General features: G+C 43.8%; 1 protein-coding gene across 4 annotated transcripts in view; it reads right to left on the bottom strand.

Annotated features, from left to right (window-relative positions):
* Positions 1 to 3,452: 3,452 nt before the first annotated feature.
* Positions 3,453 to 22,688, bottom strand: part of PGM2L1 (phosphoglucomutase 2 like 1) — a 44,392-nt gene continuing 25,156 nt past the window's right edge. For 3 of the 4 annotated variants that reach the window (XM_037376209.1, XM_037376207.1, XM_037376211.1), the window contains exons 5-15: positions 21,370 to 21,454; positions 20,346 to 20,429; positions 18,368 to 18,561; positions 17,315 to 17,504; positions 16,977 to 17,074; positions 16,005 to 16,185; positions 14,395 to 14,488; positions 13,062 to 13,191; positions 11,442 to 11,631; positions 10,766 to 10,899; positions 3,453 to 7,880 (exon numbers count right to left, since the gene is read on the bottom strand). In XM_037376209.1, the coding sequence (XP_037232106.1) occupies positions 7,778 to 7,880; positions 10,766 to 10,899; positions 11,442 to 11,631; positions 13,062 to 13,191; positions 14,395 to 14,488; positions 16,005 to 16,185; positions 16,977 to 17,074; positions 17,315 to 17,504; positions 18,368 to 18,561; positions 20,346 to 20,429; positions 21,370 to 21,454 (1,483 nt within the window). In that variant the 3' untranslated portion in view covers positions 3,453 to 7,777. The remainder of the gene's footprint in view (positions 7,881 to 10,765; positions 10,900 to 11,441; positions 11,632 to 13,061; positions 13,192 to 14,394; positions 14,489 to 16,004; positions 16,186 to 16,976; positions 17,075 to 17,314; positions 17,505 to 18,367; positions 18,562 to 20,345; positions 20,430 to 21,369; positions 21,455 to 22,688) is intronic. The other variant, XM_037376210.1, reaches the window with a different exon arrangement.

Genomic DNA, 22,688 nt, shown 5'->3' on the forward strand with positions numbered 1-22,688 from the left:
GCTAGCTGTCCCTGTGCCACCAGGCTCCTGGCATGTGCTTGGAGAGCGGGGACCAGGGCATCTCTGAGGCATTTTTGGCAGCACATCACCCAGCTCATGGGGCTGGGATCATCCCATGGTGGGTACTGCAGGGGTGGTGGGGGTCTTTGCTGAGGTTTTCCCCCTATCAAAAGCGACTGAGAAATAATTTACATTGAGGGACTGGTGTCAGGCCCAAAGTTCATCTCTCCCCCATCTCCCATCCAAAGCAGAGATGGGATCTCCTGCAGCTCCCATCAGGACAAAACAGAAAAGGCCTCTGGAGATGCATGTCCAGGAGGATCCGCGTCAGCCGGTTTCTAGGGTTTGGGGATGTCTCAGAGGGCCAGGGTGAGCAGTATCAGCCTGAGGCAGATCAGTATCAGTCCCTCATCCTGCATCAGGATGCACCGGCACAGATAACCCCACAGAGCTGCTCCATCCTCCCAGCACGTTTCCCAAGCACTCGCCAGCCTGACATTTACAAACACCTATTTTTAGATTACCTTCATCACTTCTAATTGTTCAGGCTCCTCAGCCTCAAAGGACACATCCTCAGCTTGGATGGCGACACAACGAGTCCCCTCCCTGTGGGTCCTTCCCCCTCCTGTGGCTTTACACCAGTGTAACTGGCCCCAGCCCTTGGCCCGGGCGTTGCTAATGCTGCCACATTACAGCTGCTCATGGCTCCATTCCCTCCCCATCGTGCTACAAATTGCACAAACCTTCCTGCTTCAAAGGAAGCCCCTGAGAAGGACATTTCTGTGATGCCCTTCTGGGGAGGTTTCCACATTCTTCATGAAGAGGAACCAAAATCATCTCTGTGATGCACAAGAGGAATAGCTACATCCCACATCCATGGAGATGCTCCTCTGCATAGGCACAACGAGCCCCTGTGGCCCAAGCCCATGGCAATCCTGCTCTGCTTGGGCAAGATGGACCCCTGTGCCCCCAACCCATGGAGATGCTGTACTGCATGTCCAGCCCCTTTCCATCCCCATGGGAACCGTTTCCAGAGCAGGGCAGTCCTTCCCTTTGGGATGGCCCAAACTGGCAGCCTCCAAGGTAGGTTTCCATACGCCACTTGCAGCCATCTGGCAAGGCAGCTCAGGCTTGGGAGAGCAGAGCACCTGGGGACCAGGAGCACCCCAGGAGCTCAGCTTGGTCCTGCCCAGCTCCCTGTCCCTTGCAGAACAAGGGGACATCCCTGCGGTGCAGCAGGGTGATGTTGTGCCATTGGGGTAAGCATCCTGAAGGCTGGGGGGACCCAAGGTTGCAGCCATAGTCCTGGGGATTCGCCTCCTGCCCTGTCCCTCCCAGCTTGGCAGGAGCAAGCCCAGCATGGCAGTGGCACCAAGGGATCAGCATCGCTGTCACCCTCTTGCCAATGGCCCTGCATCCCACAAGCAAGGTCCATCACCCATGGACCACAGCTGGTGTTCAGGTGACATGGGCTGAATTTGGCTGTGGTGCTGGGCTTTTGGGTGGCGTGTCTCTTGCTCCGTGCCTCAGTGTCCCTTTTGGGGAGCACCTCAGCTGAGGGCCTCCCCTTAACCCCAGGGACTGGGTTTTGGGGGCTGCTGGCCCTGCTCCAACACCAAGCCCTTTAAAGGGACTTCAGGTGCTCCAGCATGCTGCGTGCAAGTAAAAATCACTCTTTAGCTTCCCCACATAACGTGATGGGAGGAAAGAAACCCGCATCGCTTCTTGCTGCTCTGGCACGGCCACCAGCCCGCGGCCTCCACCAGCCCACAGGGCACCAGCCATGTCCTCCCACAGTGAGAAAGATCCAACCAGCAGGACAAAACCATGAGACCCAGGCTGCGGGGATGTCCCGTGAGCCCTCAGGGACAGGCCACACAGGCTGGGCTTGGCACCTTGGTAATTAGTTTGGTCGATTTAAATGTCAATTTAGTAATGAGACCTGAATGTCAAGCCAGGCCCGGCTGTCTGCCAGGACTCACCAGCCTCCAGTGACCGCGGCTGCCCCGGCCTGGTGCGCCCAGGTCCTGGTGCTCCACCAGCAGCATGGGTGGACCTCGGAGCCTCCACGGATGCTCTGGTCCCCCACGCTGCTCCCAGGTGCCCTGAGGGTGCTGTGCCAGCCCGGTCCTGCTGCTCCGAGAGGAGATGTCCCTGCTCAGCAGGGCTAAGGAGAGCAGAACCTGGTCCTGGGGTCCCCCTCTCCCTGCCGAAGCACGCCCCGCTGCTCAGCACCCGAACCCTGGGGATGCCCAGCCCGGCCCTTGCTTGTCCCCGCAGCTTGGCCGGGACGTGGCGGCGGTCCCTCCGCACGGGCCGGCGGTGACACCCAGCGCCGGCTGCGGCAATTACAGACGGGTGGGAGCCGCGGGGGCTCACAGCCCCGCTGCTCCCCCTGCCCCCGCTGCCCCAGCCCCGCGGGGTGCGGAGCGGGGTTCCGGCTCTCCCCGGAAAGCACCACCCGCTGTGCTGCCAGCGCAGCGCCGTGGGGAACTGGGAGCTAATACTGGTGAGCGGGGAGGAGGGGGGCGGCGGTAGGGGGGGGGGGGGCTCTTCCACCTTGGCAAGGAGAAAAAGAAAAATCCAAGAATTCCTACGCAGGCCTCCAGGGTGACGCCTGCAGCCGTCGCTGAAGGGATGCGGGAACCCTCCTGGCCGTGCCGCTGTGCGCTCAGGAACCACCTTACACCAACCTTGACGATGCTTTAAAGCAGCTTTGAAGTATTAAAGCCAAGCTGCGGCGGAATCAGCTCTTGCCTCAGAGTTTACAGTGTGCATGAAAGCTCCATAAAATCCCCATCAGACGCTGATCTCCTGAGGGCAGAGGGAGCAGCAAGAAGATGGTCCCTCTCCCTCACCAACTCCCCCGGTTGGGACCCCATACGGAGCTGAAACCTTTCTTTTGGGTGAATGCCACCCCTGGGTTGGACCCACCCGCACCAGCAGCGCCCACCCCAGCTTGCCTGCAACCTGCTCCTCTCCCCAGTCCCCTTCTCCCTGCCCCGGGCTCACAGACCCTCTCATTTCCCTCACCAGCTCCCTTCTAAGCCTTTGCCCTTCCAGAAGCAACTTCACCCCTAGAACTCCAGCCTCTCCTCACTCTGGCTTGTGCCCACCTGTCCTACAAGCCCCAAAGATCAACTCTCTTCCCACCTGCTCCGTGGTGGCATCAGTGGTAACTTCAGGTCAGTCCTCAGTGCTCTGCCCTGGGACACCTCCAGTGCCGAGCCCCTTGGAAATGGTGTCACAGTTGGGCAGGAGAGATCTCACCCGGCATCAGAGGGATGAGGCTCTGAACAGCTTCTTCAGGAAACGCTGCTGTCCCTGGGGCTTCAGCTTATCCGAGCAGCACACAGTCTATTCCTCCCACACCGAGGGACAAAGCGTGATCCACCAGCTCAGCTTTTGGGGCAACAGTCTTTGACTGAAGAAGACTGAAGTAACATGAAGGATTGCTACTACGAAGAGAATATTTTATTACTTATAACACTTCATTCAACTAAATCCACATAGCAGTACACACAAATTCTTCAGAAAAGTGCAAATTCTCACTCTGTATTTGTAATATGCCCTAGTTTTACAGAAGAACAGACATCAGGTAAACAAGAGTACTGATCCAGAACTCCCCAGGACTCTAGACAAGGAGAACAACGCAACTTCAGGGACTTCAATCACCTTGTACAAAGCTACTCTTCAAGCACACAAGGGGCAGGGGAGGATGGAAAGTGTCCGGGCTATCCAGATGGACTCCAACCACCCAGGCATCACCATGCAAAGAGCCCTCTCATCTTACCTGGGGAGAGAAGAGGGCAAAAACGGGGAGGGAGGAACACATGACAAAATGAAGCTATAACAATAACTAGTTTTAAAATAAAAGAGAACATCTGAGTGCTTTCTAAGGCAGCCCACATGTTCCACCCTGCCTCAAATGACAGAAACCATCCGCCCACCTTCTGGCTTCCCCCTCAATACTCTGGTAGTTTCACACCAACATGCTCCCTTTAATAACCAGGAGCTAAAATCCCTAATGTTTCAGAAGCCAGACAGAGGGGACACAAAGTGCTACCCTGGTACCGCTAAGTCAGGGAATAACGCCAGAAATTCCCCCATGCAGGCATCCCCCAACTAGAGAGCGTGCCACGGCTTGAGATCAGCCAAGAATTGCCCAAGGCAGGTAAAGGAGCCCCAGGCAGCAAGTACTACATGTTTAACTCACCTCAACGTTTGAAATGGAAACACAGAGAGTTTTAATTCTTAATTTACACTGTGGATGACACAAATAGAAGGAAGAGCTGGGTATCTGAAATGACAGAAATTAGGGGACCCACTCAGGCATGATCCCAGTTCTCCCGCAGCCCAAGGGAAACCTGGCTCCAAGTTGCATCCTGCAGGGGATGCAACGAAGGAAAGGCAAGCGAAGCAGAACTCACTCGCCACCTGAACAGGACACTGTGCCAGTAGCAAACACAAAGCAGGGGCTACACTGCTCTGGGCTACAGCTAGAGCTGTCCTTGAAGCTTCCAGTCAAACTCTCCCCTGTTCAACACACTGCCTCCTTCTCTTCCCCACAAGCGTCCGATTCACTCACGCTGGGGCAGGAAGCATCCTTCAGAGGTGCAGAAGGAGAGATGAACAGCATTTGAAGCTCTTCAAACCACACACTGGACACTGTATCACCACTAGAATAAAAAACTCCAGCTACAAGCTCAGCACCATAGACGTTCAACCTTGCCTGCCAAGTCTCCTCTACTTACAAAGGCCCTACCCAAGGCCCACAGAAGCACAACTTTACCATGTATCTGAGTGAGATTAAACCTGTCACATCAAAAAGGGAAAATACAAAACTAAGCCCTCCTAATTTTATCAAATGCTAAAACCAAATCATTGGCTGTCCGATTACAGTTTAAGCCAATGACTGGCTGCAGAGCAACCTTTGAAAAGGTGTATTTTAACTGGAAGCACCTAGTAAACAACATCCCCAGCATACTTTGATCTACTGTCTGCTTCCTAGTCATGTTTGACAAGCCTTTGTTCTTATCTGAAAAGTAGGGAAGAGCAGCTGACAACTGAGAGAAGGCTGTGCACAAGCCCAACAAACTCTAAGGTGATGTATAACAAAGTTACAGGGCAAGGAAGTAAGAGAATTACAGTCCTTCACGGTAACAGAAATAAGGGAAGCGCAAGATCAGAGGGAGGAGATAAAAGGAGTTCCACAAATGGAACAGTACAAATAGATCAAACAGTTCAAATACAGTAGGAAACCAGTGGTAGCAGTGGTTTAAAAAACAGCAATAGTTGTTATACCCTTTAAAATACATTCAACACGATGTGCCTGTTGCTGTCATTCCAAAAGCACTACTACATCTACAACTTACTGCACAAATCTACTGACGAGAAGAATCCCAGATACTTAACTCCCTGTATTTGTTTTTCTTTTTAAATAAAGATATTCAGGCTACAAACAGTTACCAATTTCTACAAAAGCCGATTTGAAAACAATGACTATTTTCTTCCATACTGCATTTATAACACTTGCCTACTGATATAAAGCAGATCTCACTGGGAAGTTGCAGATTCCTGCTCTTTGTAGGGGCACAAAGTAATTGCCACAAGATGTAACTCCTAATGCTAATTGCTACAATATACACACGGCTGGACTCATCACACATGCTATGCTCTTTACAGTGTTTACCTTTGTTCAAAATTACGTTTCACTTGTTCTTTTCTGTACTACTAGTAGGCTATTTAACAACAAAAATCAGAACACCTAAGGCTTTAATCTGCTGTCAGTGGAACAAACAGCAAGACCTCCCTCAAACTGAGTGCAGTCGGGATCCGGATCTGCACCTTTCTGTGAAAACTGAAGACAAAGCAGCAGTCAGAAATGCCTTCACACCTCCTGAGACATGCCCAGCGCTGTACAGTAACATGAGTATACTCTAAGTGTATATTTTTTCACCCATTTTCCCCACCACATCAGTCAAACGTACAATCAAGAAGAAAAAAAAAGTTTTTGGCATTAGATACATTTCACTCAATTGCAGAACAATTTGGAAATATTTTCTCTTAAAATAAAAATAAATAAATATTAGTGGCAAATAAGAATTTGTGCAACACAGACCTTCTGCAGTACATGTACATTCATATACAGCAAAACACTTATCCACGGTTATAGTGCAAAGCTTCTGTCAGCATGAAATACCCAGTACCCGCACAGACACAGAAACCTTGGTGCTCTTTAAAGCCATCTAGATGCAACACGTACAAAACCACTCTGCGCAATCCTATGGCATCAAGCTGTAAGGGTATAATAAAATGGAGGGCAAATGTAAAGATTCAACAATAGTGGCAAAACAACGGCTTGAACTTAAGTGCATCTTGGGTTCTTTTCACGTAACTTTCAATACAGCGGTTAAGCGTTCAGTTTTATCTATTTCTTTTATTTAATTCGTGTCAAGTGACAGCAGGAAGATGTCCAGAACATAACGGACTTCATTCTGGAGGCGTCTATTAGTAATTCGGAGCTCATTAGTAAGTATTATTCTCAGTTAATCAACAGGCAGTTTTTCTTGAAGTGTTGTTTCAGTTAAAGTATCTTCCACGGCCTTCCTGTGCCAAAACAGTTTTTATTTGCTGAAATCCTAGACATTTACATGGGAATTTCTGTATCGGTATTTTTTTGGAAAAAGTGATTAGCAGTATCACTTGCTACTCAAGCAAAGGTAGGAAACAGATAGTGGGACATATTTGCCCTAAAACAGAGAGAGTAACAGTAATAGCAAACTGCTATTCCAACAGAAATTAGCTTACAAAATATGCCAAAAAATTGTGATTTAGTAACTAAAAGTGAGTGGCATCACTGTCTCACCTCCACTTTTTTAAATACACAAGACAGTATGAATTCAAGCTATCAAAACCAAAACTGTCACTAACTGGAATTTTCCTTGAAAGTTACAAATTTCTGAAACCTTTACTAGGGGGAAAAAAAAAGCTTATGACCCTTCATAGATGTGGGACAAAAAATGCTTGCAAAGTCTATGTAGTTAGAATGGGCAATTTAACCATGGAATGAGTAAGTTTCTATGCCTTTGGAAGCCTTGGAAAGGCACAACGTAATTCAAAACCCAGACTGCAGGTGTTGCCACTATTGTTTCACTGTCAAGTAAATATTTTAAGATACACACAGGAAAGTTACAATGCACCAAGAGCACCTTTAACAGAAGGATATTTAAGTAGCTGAAAAAAATGTCATATTGACAACTTGCCTAAACAAGAAATGCTAAGCACTGAACTCTACTTCAACATTTTTGGAAATTAAGACCTGTAACAGTGATACCTACATTCACACACAACAGCTAGGAAGAAGCAGGCTTTTTTGTCAGTCAAACATGACCACGACCCGATTCTAAAACCTTTCTGCACAAAAGGTATTGGGTACCTGAAATTAGTTTAAGACAAGATCTAGTGGCTAAGATCAGCTGCCTTAAACCTACTAGGGCAGTTCATTTGCATTGGTGTGGTTTAATTAGTCTTTTGGTCAAAAGGACAGAAAATTGTAATGATAAATTCCATTCTTTTTTATCCCTTCTCTTTATCACAATTTTCTAGTCCAGATTTTGGTGAGAAGCCTGACAAAATAATACTGCTTCTTTATAGAATAAAGATGTAGCTGTTTAACACACACACACACGTATTAAACTGAGTTCTGTTCTTGGTTCCTTTGTTTCACACGGTGCAGTGCAGGCAGTTAGTTCTTTGAACACCAGTTACAGGAGATCTAAGCAGAACGCCAGACCAGTCCATTCTTATCAGGTTCAAGAAAATTCTCAATCAAAGCTTCGATAAGCTTCTGAAGCTCTTCTTCCAGCACGCCTCTGTCACTAAAAAAAAAAAGAACAATACATGTCAAAGGTCTGAAACACCAAACATCTATTAAAAATAAAAAATAAAAAGCAAGATCCGATGGTGATAGACAGATCTGTTATGTTTCCTACCAGCATCAACATGTAGAAACTCCACCCTGCTTATTTTAACAAGTTACTTTTCAGTAGGAACTACTGCAATATTAATTTAAACTTATTTAACTAGATTTACAAAGTAATTGCCACCAGAGGGCTCAAGGCTAGCAGAGAGGACACACGAAGGAATGATTGCAAAACCAATGCAAGACTGGTCAGACACAGACTGTAAATGTATTGAAAAGTAAGAAGGAAGAAAAAAAAAAGTAGAGCTAGATACGCTATATTCTTCTCTACACAGTGTCCAGATGGCCATCCAGGGTATCTGACTGTATTTTGACTACAGTGCAATTAGAGGGACTGAGTAATCAGGTACAGTGTCACGGCTCACAAGAGGACACTGTAATATACTGATCCTTTCCCTGTTTAAATGCCCAGACATCCATTTGAGCAAAAAGACAACATCCACATGCATAAACACTAATGCATTGCAACACCCTTAAAATGCATAAACTTCTGCTACGCCAGGAGTCTCGCTGGAGGGAGAGGAACCCAGTTTGTTTTTAACAGAACAGGAAAAACTAGCTGTTTACGTTTGCTTTGTTCATTTGTGGAACTGGCAATACATCACTGCCCCTCAGGTCAGCACTTCCTTTATAAAGAAAACGCCCAAAAATGCTGCAACAAAATTGACCTTCCTGATGTTGAGCTTTCAAGAATAATCAATGAACAGCACTCAGAGAAACATTTGCAAACCTGTTACGGCAAGGAATGCCTTTTGAGGTCCCTACTGACCATTTTATGCCTTGAACCAGGGAAGCTTAATGGCTTTTCAGTTTAGGATCAGAATCGTTTACATTAGCAAAGACCTTTAAGACCATCGAGTCCAACCATTAACCCAGCACTGCCGAGTCCATCACTAACCCATGTCCCCAAGCACCACATCCACACATCTTCTGACACCCCCATGGGCTGTGCCTGTGCCAGCGCTTGGCCACCCTGTCGGGGAAGACATTTCTCCCAGTGCCCACCCTGAACCTCCCCTGGTGCGGCTGGAGGCCGTTCCCTCCTGTCCTGCCGCTGGTTCCTTGGGAGCAGAGACCGACCCCCCTCGCTGCAGCCTCCTGCCAGGCAGCTGTAGGGAGCCAGAAGGGCCCCCCTGAGCCCCCTTTTCTCCGGGCTGAGCCCCCCCAGCTCCCCCCGCCCCCCCAGAGCTGTGCCCCAGCCCCTTCCCCAACCCCTGCCCGGCTCTGGACACGCTCCAGCCCCTCCGGGTCTGCCTGGGGGTGAGGGGCCCAACGCTGAGCCCAGGGCTCGAGGGGCGGCCGCACCAGGGCCCAGCACAGGGGGACGGGCACTGCCTGGCCCTGCTGGCCACGCTGCTGCTGACACCGGCCAGGGCGTTATCAGCCATTTCATATTCCAGATAATAACTGCTATTAACCACAGGCATTACTAAAATGAAAGGTCAACATATTTTTCTGACTTACCAGAATGAAGAGCAGCAAAAGCCCAAACAATGCATCAAAGCATTCTCAGGTACTTAGTTTCTCTCCTCACTGCTCTTACTTATAAATGCTGGCAATACTGCCTTAAACCTAACCTTAACACAAGTGAAGGCCAGATTTCTTCCTCGTTGGTGCAGCCATTTGCCTCAACTCTATATTACTTTTTCTTTGGTATTTACACCAGACAGTACCTTGCCCACTGCCAGATTCACGGAGGCACGTTCTAACTCAAGTGAGAATTTCCACACCCACATAAAAGTGCGTTCATGTGCCAAACCATCAGAAAGCTCTCTGACCAAATTAATACAAGCTTCTGACAAGAGGTGCTGTATGGGATGCAGGGCTCCTACCACCTCCCTGACCTGCTCTTATTCCACGGTCTATTCAGAACAATTTAAAAGTGTGATTCAAAAGATGGGCCGTACCTGTATTAATTCACTTCACGTAGCAATAAACCATGTTTTAAACAAATCTTCAGCCAACTGTGGAAAGCTGTTTAGGCATGGATTTGTGTATCCCTTCACATGCACATTTCACAAGCAAAGGTAAATCTACCACTTCCTATCCACCGACTGCCTAAATATGACCAGAAGATTGAGTGATAAAAATATGCACACCTTGAATTCCTGCCAATAAGTAGAAGTAAATACTGAATCACAGGCCCCTCTGTTAGTTTCAGTTCTCTACTCCACAGCAACATTGGGATGCAAGTCTAAAAGGAGGGGTACTCATGCAATTTAGGTTAGGAATCCGATTCGAGAGCCTGCTTCTCTCCATTAGCTAGACTGAGAACCTAGGTTCCTCACTCACACTCCTGATTTCAATACTGTAAACATACCCCATGGTTCCCCACCTTCCTATCCCCCTTAAACTGGAAGAAGCTCAATTCAGGTGGCTATCCAAAATGGACCAACCTCTAGTTACTATCCAGAAGCTCAGAGCAACACAGCAGATTCCAAAATGCAACAGGAATCCACTTGATTTTAAGCTTACTTGCCAGTAGCAGCACAGCTTCATCACTTTTTAATTCTAAGTGAATGAGAAATTGGGTTAATAAGTCTCCTACTATAGCAGATGCTGAAAATTCAATTCTTTGTCTTATCCACTACAGAGGAGATCCCTCGTGAGCAGGAATGTGCATTGCTCTGCCCAGTTTAACAGGCTGGAACAGTCAGCTGAGGCTTAGGTCTCCAAGGAGGCAGCAGAGGAATCCCACACCAGGCAAGGAATCTATTTCTCCATACAGACTTTTCAGCCCAAAAGCATCTTTCAACACGTGTATGCAGACCTGCTACTGACCTCTGTTCAGGCAACGCACACATCTCTGCATAGTACTTGATCTTTGGTTCTGTTCCACTTGTCCGAAGGGTGGCAACACAACCATTTTGAAATGTAAAAGTGATCATCTGACTGCTTTTACTCACTGGCAGCACCTACATAAACAACAACAACATTTTATTACAGAACACTTCAGCCAACACAGAAGTGGGGGGGGGGGGTGGTTTGTTTTTTTGTAAATACAACATTCAGTACATACAAAGCTAAATAAACATGTTTAAATCCCCTGCAGCATACATCCACCAGCCAATGCAACAGTCTAGAACAAGTTCAGCTCGACAAGCCTATCACCTAGATCAGACTCAGTATTTCAGGAAACAGGATTCCCTCTTACTCCCATTGGAATTCCAACATCTGGAAGCCTGCTAGACAGTTTAAAAGTTGCAGGAGCATCAAGCTCACTTCAGCTAATAAAGTTCATTCATAGTTATATCAGAGTAGTCAATACCATAGCCAAGCCATTTCACTTTTAAGCATTTTCCCCCCAGTAAGTGTCATTAAGCAGTCTTAGTAGATGATGGTAACTATCCTGCCATCTTAGTTGACATAGTTAGTCTTTCTGTGTAGTTCTTGGTGTATTTATCTTTCAGTCTCTTCAAAAACCAAACCTCTCCTGCAAAAATACTTTGTGACTCACCGATTTCTTATTTGGCTGGCTGCTATCGTAGCCAGTGGTAATATCTCGTACATGTAATATATTGTAAATACCACAAAAGTCTGGATAAGACTGAGAGCCATCGAAGTTCCGAAGTTTCTCAAATATCCTTTTGATAGTAGGAGGATCATAGCACAAGAAATAGGAAGTCTTTGATATGTGATATCCATACCTACAAGCAGATTAATATTTTCAGTTACAAGATTCAGAAGTTTTCTGCACATTTGGTATCTAAATAAAGCCCCTGCTTGGAAAAGCAGTAACAGAGTAAGAATGCAGTTCTCACAGCTGTGGAAACAGATATTTATAGGCAAATGTTTGGACTCTGAAGCAGATTTCACTGCATTACTCACATCATTTCAAGCTATTTTTAAATGCAAGTAAAGGTTTCAGTTCCAAAGAAATAAAAGCTAACCATTTGGCTAACTACAGCCTTGCTAGCCCTCAGGAAATTAATATGCAGTATCATTCCTACACCATCAAAAACTGTCTGCCATAGCCATGGGACCAGGCACAACAACAGACTATTTCAACAGCCTCTGAGGAAGGTGACCGATTATTTCATCCAAGTTAAAACTACTACCCCCAGTCAGACCTAAAGCAAGCAGCGCTCACCAGGTGCAGCAGCCGTGTTTGCATGTTGAAATTGAAGCTGTTCTTTGCTACACGCCACCCACTCCTCATTCTACAGAGACCCTTCTCCGCAGCTTTCAAAAAATTAAGTGTGACTGAATGATAAATCTTTCTTTAAATAAACACATTTATCAGTGTGACTGGGAGATAAATTTTCCTGTAGGGCTATCATTGACAGCTTTTCAATCCAGCTGTGCATTACCGGTTTTGCTGCAGTCTGCATATGAAAGACAGAACTCCGAGTGCCACAAGGAGATAAATACTGACCATAGTTTGTGTTTTATCATTCCAAGGTTTGAAGGGCCACAGTCTGCCCTTCTGCTGGGCTGGCAGGAAAGAGTGGCATATATGATTTGCTTAACCATGCCACCAGTCCTGTTAAAGCAAAGGAACTGTGCTTCTGCTGATTAACTGGGCTTACATCACTTAATTCTGATATAAACATGTTCCTCATTTTATTGCTGTGAATCGTGTCTGTAGCTACCGAACACAGATCATTCCTTTAACCTCTGTTCTATTACAAGCCTCTGCAACAACAGCATGTGATTTTCTAACAATCCCCAGACCATGTATAAGTGAAAATACTAAGTGTTCAGAGGCACACAGACCACAACTAAGATTGTTACCCGTCTTACAGACCACAACTAACACAGCTACCCATCAGGAGGTAAGAGAAGTAACACAGCATGAATCAAATACAACAGAAAAGTTTGTCCTGGTGGATCCATATGCAAAATTCTATTCTTTCATAATTTATTGCAGAAATACAATAGAAAAGGCCTCTAAGTCCTTTGGGAGATATGGTGTTCAAGGGGTATTTGTAATACCAAAGACTGTCGTCCATCACGGCATCAGAAAAAACAATTTCCAGTGAGAAAGCATCTGAGGGATGCATTAAAGAATATTTATTAGATTATTCCCAGCTCCAAAATAGTTAAGTAGAACATACTAATGAAAAATACAACTTACGTTTCATATATCTCAATGAGTTTCTGTGCTAGTGTTAGGTTCTTGCCCTCCAGGTAGGTTGCCATTTCAGCTATGACCACAGCTGCGCTTACACCATCTTTATCCAACACTGATGTGCCGCACATGAAGCCTAGAAATAAAAAAAATTGATTGTGGAAAAATAGCCTGACATACTATTACACTGATTTGATTGAAGTTTTAACCCTTTTCCTGTAATAGAAAATTGGCCAATACATGTAAGCTGGTTTTATTACTGCATATGCATTCCTCTTTTCTAAGACATCTAATTAACTTAGGGGTTATAGGGCTGGAAAGACACATGCTATAATGAATTAATTCCAGATTGATAACATCTGCTCTCTAAGGAGATCTCTCATACTATAGTGTTAAACACAAAAATTTGCTTGTTTTGTGCAAGCACACAGGTACTGCAAGGAGTCTTTTGCAGTAATTTGGACCAAAGGAGCCCATACATATCCAGCCTTGGTAACCCATAAACCAGCACTTCGCAGCACTGCCCAGATGCCTCCTTTCTGAAGGGACACGGGAGCAAGATCTTAACTCCTTATGGTTAAAAGCTTCCTTCATTTTATGAAGGAAACTGGCATAGACACCCACCCTCTTCAGTGTTTGCTTCATTTTCAAATGCCATATGATATGTGAATACGCCATCTCAGAAAGCTGCCATTTATCCTAAAAAGTGGAGAATTCCTACAGCCAAAATGTTCCCTGCATAGTTCTCTACAGGTAAGTGGTGTCAGCAAGATCACCAAGATAAACAGAGTGCTCAAGGCAAGGTCAGCAGGAATAGTCACACACTTCCATAAGGTATTTAATGCTGTTTCTGCACATGCCTGGATTCCTCACATATTATTCTAAGTACAAGGCGACTGCACACAGCTCCTGGAGGAACTGCCATACTGGTGTGATGGACAGCGTGACCGAAGCAAGCCACCTCCCAGTTCCACGTAGCCATCAATAGCATGTCCTCACAGAGAGGACCTGTAAGATATTAAGAACAGATCCTACGCTTAACCTCAGCTAAAAGGCCACAGAGCAACAGCAGTCTGCCTCTGGCATCTCACTTTCAATCTGTAACAGAACAGGTTTGCATCGGAAACTGCATGAGCACAATACTAGAATCCAAGATTCATTTATCATTTATTATGACAGTTGGCAAGTTGATTTGATGACAGCAAAATACCAATACTAGTAACTACGAGAAAAAAAACAAAGTTCTTTTGTGTTTCGTGTCATAACTAAGACCACTCCTTTTTAGTTCCATATCCCCCACACAGTTCTCAACATTTTAAAGCAATATTACCACGCATACCAATAGACTCTTCAAATGCAAAGAGAACTTCTTTTCCATTATCTAGGAGGTCTTTAACTCTACTTCCAATCCATTTAAAACCAGGGAGTGTTTCCTGAAACAAGAAAGGAAAAAAAGTGCCTCAAATACACATTTTCAGCTTAGTTTCAAGTCAAAGAAGAAAGTGTACCCGCTACTCGTTTCACTTCCAGGATGCAGAGAGATGCTGCATTCTGAATTTTAAGGTCAATGGAAAAGACTGCTGCAGAGTCAAAAAACTAAAGCTTTGAAGAACATTTTTCTGATGTTCTTGAAAATTAAAACTGATTGACAAACAGGACAGGGACAATAAAGGCAAACATTAGACAAGTCACATCTTCAGTTTAGATCATTAATCTAAAGCAGAATCAATCTCAAAAATCTAAAACAAAGGATAGCGTTTTACTAGTGAATACTCAGCTAGGACATGCATATCAAATCAAGAAGTAAGCATGCTTGAGAGCCCAGGGCTCCCTCCGAGATCGGGTGAGATCCTTGGTGGTGCTTATCAGATGAGACAACAGTACAGTTACAGAAATATAAACAGCAGGTTTGGGCGATGGAAGAGAAGAGCATTGCTTGTGCTCTTCAAATCATGCAAAAGCAGTAAAAAGCTTAGTAACAGTCCTCCCTGGAGAGAAGGAAGGTACAAAGATGGGAAGCTTTTAAAGGAGGCCAAGGGATTCTATAATTTCCTAGCTTCTTTTTTTGAAGTGTGTCCCTTTCTGGGAAGAAAAATAAGTAATAATATATGAGCAGTATATTCAACCTGATTAAGCATATCCCTCAAAATGGTTTTCAGAGTGCCTTTTATTTTTAGCTTTTAATTCCTCATTGTTTGGCAATATATTTTTTCCTGTTGTACATGGGCTTAATTAAAACATGTATAAACAAGACCTGGATCTTTGTATGTTTGTGCCAAGCTTTAGAGCACTTGCACCTCTTAGAGCTAACATCCAGCAGACATCAGAGCAAGTACTTAATTTGAATGCAGGAACTGAAATAGTAACTGTCGGTCGGTTGGGGGGGGGGGCACCCCCCATTTTCTTTTTAGTAAGTCCCTACTGCAACTATATTAAGCATCTGAACATAAGAGTTCCTCTGTCACAATTTAAAGTAAAACCAGATTTAAAATCTACTAGTGTTCTGGGCACCCAAAGGAACACTGTGTAACCTGCAAATGCTACAAACCCATCAAGGAGCGCTCCATTTTTGTAGTAAACCTGCCAAGTTATACAAGCTTTCATTCTCTCACACAGAAGAATTTACCTCAAGGAAAATAACCAAGACAAAGGTATTTCTATAATGTGTAATTTAGGTTCTCACTGGTGTCATCTCTTACAGCCTCCTTACAGCTTTGCACAAGTTGATCTCACAGCCCGCATTTGCTGCAAGGTGCACTGAGGAGCACTGCAGATGCTGAAGTCAAGCTTGTCTAGGTAAACCAGCATTCTCTGCTAAGTGGAACACATAAAAAACCCCAGCCAAGAGACTGGATTTCACCTGTTTATTTTTCATTTCATAAAGTTGTGAGCAGGGGACACGCCAATCAAATTTTAATGTCAAGAAGTCATCATAGAAGCCACACTTACTTCAAAGTGAAATCCCTCTTTAAGTGCAATTGCCCTCAAAATTTTTGAGGAGACTGTGGTGGCTAACATGTAAACATTCTTCACATCAGCATCTTCGGAGCAGTTTTCTTTCCAGCAAGAAAACATCCACCACCCAAACAAAGCTGCTAGCTCATTGCCAGTGAACACCTTCCAGCAGCCACTGCAGACAAAATAGAAAATAAGAGCTCTTCCAGGTTTCCCAGGAGCATCCACTGAGGGGAAGTGTTTTCTACAGTCGCTGGAAGAACAGGAATCTGAGCACACTACTGACAAGCTGCTCTATACAAAGCCACCATACTAGCCACATTTATCACATCTCCATGATTGACAAGTCCAGTGCATTCTGTTAGCAAGCAAAGATACCGGATGGAGTATCCTTACTGTCAGCTTTAAGACAGCTCAGGTCTTTTTAATTTATCAAACAGAAGTATAGCAGTCTATACATTGTAGTCAGGCAATGCCTGCGCAACCGCACATTATAGACAGTTACTTACACAATGATCAGAATTTTGGCCTGTTAGTGGAAAAAAAAAATAATTTCTATTCAATACGAAGAAGCCAGGAAAAAAAACCCAAGCAAACAAAAAACCCAAAGAAGCCCACAACAGCTAACTGACCCAAGTCAGAATCTGTCTGCTTAATAAAAGCAAAAAAACCAGTAACAGGACTTCACCCTCTTTAATAACCACTCAACTTCTTTGTTTTATTTGGCCATTTACTGTAACATTGGTATTTAATCTAGCAGTTATCAACTTAATTTATTTAAAATAAGTTATTTCAGGTGCAGCTGTACCATGAGATGAAACTAGCAAGAAAAACACCCAAATAGCTAAGTCACAACAGGAAAGAGAGCGGGTTGAAGGTGTGTGCCTGTCAACCATTTGGGGACATTCTGCAACTTTCACTACCTCTTCTACAGAAAGAGATAAAATAAAAGGTCTCATTACTTACTTCTCCTGCTGTTCTGCCACTGCTAGTCTGTCTGCATCTGGATCAGTGGCTACTACTACTCTAGCATTTTCTTTCTCTGCAAGCCTCAGTGACAACTCCTGGTGGGAGAAGAGGGAGAGGACAAAAAAAGGAAATAAAATCACAAGAGCAAATAAACCCACAATCTTCCTACTTATATGTAACATGCAGTGAAAGAAAATCTCATTTGGATTTCCCACTGTATTAACACAGCTGAAAAGCAGGTACTCTGTTCTCTTCCTCAATTTGTTTTTCAACACAGTATCATATCCAAACAGAGGAAAGCTCACAGAAACCTGACAAAGTAGAAACAAAAATACCAGCACAGATTCTCCTTCTTCAGGATTTGGGCATTTGACAGTAGAGAAGTCTGGATCTGGATCTTTCTGTTCAGGTACTGGAATGGGAGGCTGAAAGCCAAATGCTTTGAAAGCCAACTGCACATAGTCATGTCCAACTCCATGGAAAGAGGTATGAACAAACTTCAAGTTTGTTTGCATGTTTAGCTCCCTGAGAAGGAAAACAGAAATTCAGTAAGGTTTTAGTTATTTAACAAGACTACTTTCATGTGGGAAAGCAAAATACATTATACTTTGTACTATTCTGGTGATTTCTGCATTAATTTCAAAGAAGGAATGACTGACAAGTGCTCATTTGAACTTTCACTAAAAATTGCTGGTTTAAAGCCACTTCCTCTGGAAAATTAGACATTTACCTTCTGCTGCATCAGCTGAAAGTCACCAAAGAACGAACTGTTAATTCCTGCATCAAACTCACGGTCTTCCACTACACTGAAGATCTTACTCTGGCTCTACTACCTAACTTTTAAACTTACCTTTACTCCATGCAGGTACACCTCACCTTTACTCTGAATTTCTGCATTTTATTCAGAACTCTTTGAGCATATTCATTTGCATAAAATGGTTCACATCAGCATGCTTTACTGTAGCCTAGTGTCCAAAGGCAGGTTGCTTTATCGTCCTAATGATGGTGACCACCAAATTTAATGGCATCTCAGAGAAGGGATGGGGCGAGACAGAATGGGGAGATAACCAAAAATTATTTCCACCATGAAGAGCACAGAGCAATGGCCTCAAGGACACAGTGATACCTGTGGCAGAGTGGAACACACAGACATGAACTGTAAAGACAGAAGTCACGTCACTGATTTGTGACGATAAAAGTAACTACAGGCAGATCCAAAACTATTAAAATTTTGCAAGACAGCCCAATCCCTATACTCAAACCAAAAATGTTTATGTATGGCAGGATCACATGCTTTATTATTGAAGTCTATCTGTAAGCAGTTTTCCACATGTAACTCAGAGCTTACTTAAAAACATAATTTAAATACATTTTGGTTTATACAATACCTATGATAACAGATCTTTTTCAGATCCTCCATGTAACAGTCACAAATCTTCTTCAGTGGATCCTCTCTAAGGGGACTGGTGTCTACTAGATTCTCATTCCAAGAGCCATTCCATGGTTCAACGCACTCTTCTATACATTTTATAATTTCTTTATCATGAGGAGAGGTGATCTGTGCTCCATTTTCCCAATAAACCTGGAATATGTTTAAGGAAATCAAGACAACAGTTTATTCAAAAACATTAACTTGATAAATTCTTTTAGCTATAGGATTGCACAGGCCTCCTGCTGCTTGTATTCATACAGTAAAGGCTAGCATCAGACTGGCTTGATTCTCAAAGTCATTTGGAATCACAGTTTATGATTTCAGTTATGTGATGATAGCTACTTAGCAACATGACCTATTTTCAAAAAAGCTGATATTCAACTATTGTGACTGAAATCATCAGAATGTGAGAAACAAACTGGGCACTTACATTTGAGAGTGTTGTGCAAACTGTAACAGAAGAAAAACCATTATCTTCTACAAAGCCTGGCATTCCTTTTGAAAAAGAAACAACTTGTTTTTGAAATTAAAGCAAAACAGATAAGCAGTGTGCCAAGGTACATGTTTTTCCATAACTGAACGACTGTAATCTTTCAGCTGGAAACACGATCAAACCCTGAACTATAAAAAGCCTTTGTTAAAGAATTATTTAGATGCCAGTTTTCCCACAGTTTATTGCCAATAGCATAGTTGAGTTCACAGTGCGGGCTTTCTACTCGAGACCAATCTGTCTCTCTTTTCTTGTCCGCTGGCTTTCATGAAACCCACAGGTACTCAGGATCTTCAAAACTATGGGTTTGTCAAGCTTGGCTAAAATTGTCCAAAGCCTTCAGAAGCTGCTTGAGTTCACAGGGGAGACAGTGAAAAACAATTATTGTTAAAGACTAGAAAAAACAATATCCTGACAAAACTAAAATGCTCTGTATCAGAAAATGCAAACATAATAGCTTCTTGATAAATGAAGCACCTGGAAGACTGATGTGGCTTACTTTCTTATTCACTGCTATAGCTAAGCAAAAATAAAGGCTGCTGAAGTACTTCACAACTTCTTCCACAGAGGACAAGTGCAGTACAATCACCTCCAAGAGTTATCTCTGTGCAGAGCAAAACTGGTTTTCCTATCATTGCCATTACTCACTGACCTGTTACCAAGCTTCTAGAATGCCAAGTTTAAAGTTTAGAGCTTAGTTCAGATTCTTATAAAGTTTAGAAAGGAAACTGTGTTACAATACTTCATAAGCAGCATTTGCTGTTATGGATGTTTATACTATTCTAAGTTTTCAAAATGAAGCCACCCACCTCTCCCTCAATGCCCAGAAAAACAATCTTACAGGGAATAACACGCTACTACAAAGTATTTTTTATCAACTAAAACTGCCACTGTCTGCAGCACAGTTACCTACTACGTGGACTAATTCACCTAAGTTATAGCTTAATCTTAAACTCATGTTTAAGTCTAAGAAGTGAACACATACTACATTGCTTTTCTCCAGTTGCCGATTAGACTCTATGGAATGTCACAACACAACTGTGCCCAACATACATAAGCAGTTTGGTCTTAAGTCCTAATTGCAGAAGAAAGTGTGTAATTCAGGTTATAAAAGGATGAATTACTTGAAATCATTCCTTCTTCTAACGTACACACATGCCCTCCAAAAGAAGTCTCTTCTCTGCAAGGGCAGCAAGGCGCTGGCCCAGGCTGCCCAGAGCAGCTGTGGGTGCCCCATCCCTGGCAGGGCTCAAGGCCAGGCTGGACCAGGCTGGGGGGAGGGGGCCCTGCCCATGGCAGGAACAGTGGGACTGGCTGGTCTTGAAGGTCCCTTCCAACCCAATCCCTTCTGCGATTCTACAATACGCCAGATGCCGCAGGCACATAGGTAATACTGAAGAGCAGCTGACCCTGACAGGCTACAAACTTCCAGTTCAAGCCTTACCTTGTATCCGTTGTCCTCCTTCCGATTGTGGGACGCTGTGATCATCACACCAGCCACAGCGTTGAGCTGCTGAACAGCATAGGGCTACAAAGGAAACACAGAAATGTCCATTTACCCAAGAGTTCTGCAGCTAGCACAAATAACCCTGTATCACTAGGGCAATCATGCAATAGGATGCTATGGAGGAAGTGGCTCCTGATGTTTTACCAATTTGAAAATTGTATACCTGAATGCTCATCATTCAGTTTCCTGTAGCTAGTAATAGGGAAAGCTGCTTCTATTCTGTTGCATAAGAACATTGTTCTATTTAGCAATTGCATAAACACAATCATTAACTGGCCAACTAAAGAAAGTCTACACTCAAATTACACTAGTATTTAAGAGAAAACAGGTTGAAACAGAATGAAGGAATTCACCAGTATTTCCAGCTAAAAAGCCTCCAGTCCTTTCAGTCCTCCCCTCAAAACAAGATCCACAGCATAATGGAAAAGCTTACAGAATAAAAAAATAAGGATTTAAAACCCTGCAAGAAAAAGCTGTGACTAGAACAGAAAGTTTTGGGGTTTTTTAAAGATATTAGAAGTAAAGGCAATCCTTCATTTCTTCCACTCTAAGCAACGTAAGTCTTACGGCCAAAAACATAACTCCCTATACATGTGTATATATTCACACACATGTAGATACCATCTTTGAGCCTTATGACGTGCAGGTGTTTAAGCACAGAATAAAAGAACAGCAGAATGCTTTACGTGTAATGAATAAAGCAAAGCACACACTGCAAGATCTGTTGCCCTTTTGTAACAGCCTAGGGTGAAATGTGATTCTATTAACTATCTGCACACAGAAGAATTCAGTGACATCCTTGTTACAGCCTCCTTAAAGAGCCAAGTGTACCAAGCAGCCTCTATTTTTCCGTTTAAGGAACAGAATTTGAGAAGAAAATTGCTAGTTCACATTTTTAGTAAGCTTCCAAATACTCCCTTAACTGCAGGGTTCAACAATATAAAAGAGAAAAATGACTCACCACAAATGGTGTAGGGACATAGGTGGAAAAGAAGTATACAGGTACATCTTTAGCCAGCAGGACTGCTGCAGTGAGCTTTGCAAGTCTACCAACGTGAGAAAGAAAACATTCAGTCAACCCAACTCCCCACAACAATACAACAGCCATATGGCATTACTGTAACTTTCAATTCACTTGTTTCTTAAATCCCTTAAATATTTGGCTTACAAAGAACTGTACAAACTGATTACTTTGTTGTTGGGGTTTGGTTTTTTTTTTTTTTTCAGTTTTCAGGTTGTAGAACCTGAGACAGTGCTTTTATCTGTTGCTCGAGGAGTGCAAGGCACTCCAGTCAACTGCATCAATAAACCAGTCATATTGGTTGATATTACATATCAAACAAGGATACAGAACCTACTGGCGTGACACTTGCCCTTCATTCAAGGACAGAACCAATCTCCCAGGAAGTTTAAAGTGCCAGATGTCTGCAACAGCAGGTTTGGAAAAGGATTCGGTACCCATGTTTGCCAGCCTTGTTCAGCAGCTTCAGACAATATCCATGAAGCAGATCTATTCCTAAAATAAGACTTCTGCAAAGCTGCACACTCTTAATCCAGAAAGTTCAGAAACAGTAATAGCACCCATGGTTTTAAACCTTGGCTTTATAATAAACTTTTCCTTTCAAGTAGCAGAGAAACACATTCTCCTTCAGGTAACTTTGATATGAAACTGCTCTTTTCAAGCCAGGTACACACAGCTCAGCAGTTAATGGGAAGTCTCAGAGTCAAAACAGATGAGAGATTAAGCAGTGTAAGTTTGCTTTGCTCACTCGTTTTTACAGACAAGCATTAATACTTGCTTCCTTATCCCCCATGATGAGTTCACCGCAGTCTACATTTCAGTTACTCAGAATTTCTATATCACTATAGCACTTATCAAACGTAACCTGAAATGACTTAAAAAGAGTTTGAGAGCCTAGCTTGTAGTTGAAGCTACTGAAGTTTGGCTTGTGTATCGCAACAGTTTACATCAACTTAATTACGGGATACAGTTGTACAGCCAGCTATCTCCCACAGCACTGGAACTGGATGCAAAGAAGGGGGCACTCCTGCTCATATAGTGCTGGATAAGCACGCTGATCCAATTGAAAATATTCTTTTTGGGAGGTTCAACTTGATTTTAGCACTACTGTAACTGTGTGTCATCCCAAGAGGATAAAAGAAACATCTAACTGAGAATTGATTTGCTCCTTCAATATGTGAAACACCACTGTACTGCCATCCAATCTGAATTCCAAGCTTTATGTGGCTGGAATGGAATGTTTTTCTTACCCTTCCATA

Source organism: Falco rusticolus, chromosome 2 (genome assembly GCF_015220075.1).
Source record: "Falco rusticolus isolate bFalRus1 chromosome 2, bFalRus1.pri, whole genome shotgun sequence".
Lineage (NCBI taxonomy): Eukaryota > Metazoa > Chordata > Aves > Falconiformes > Falconidae > Falco > Falco rusticolus.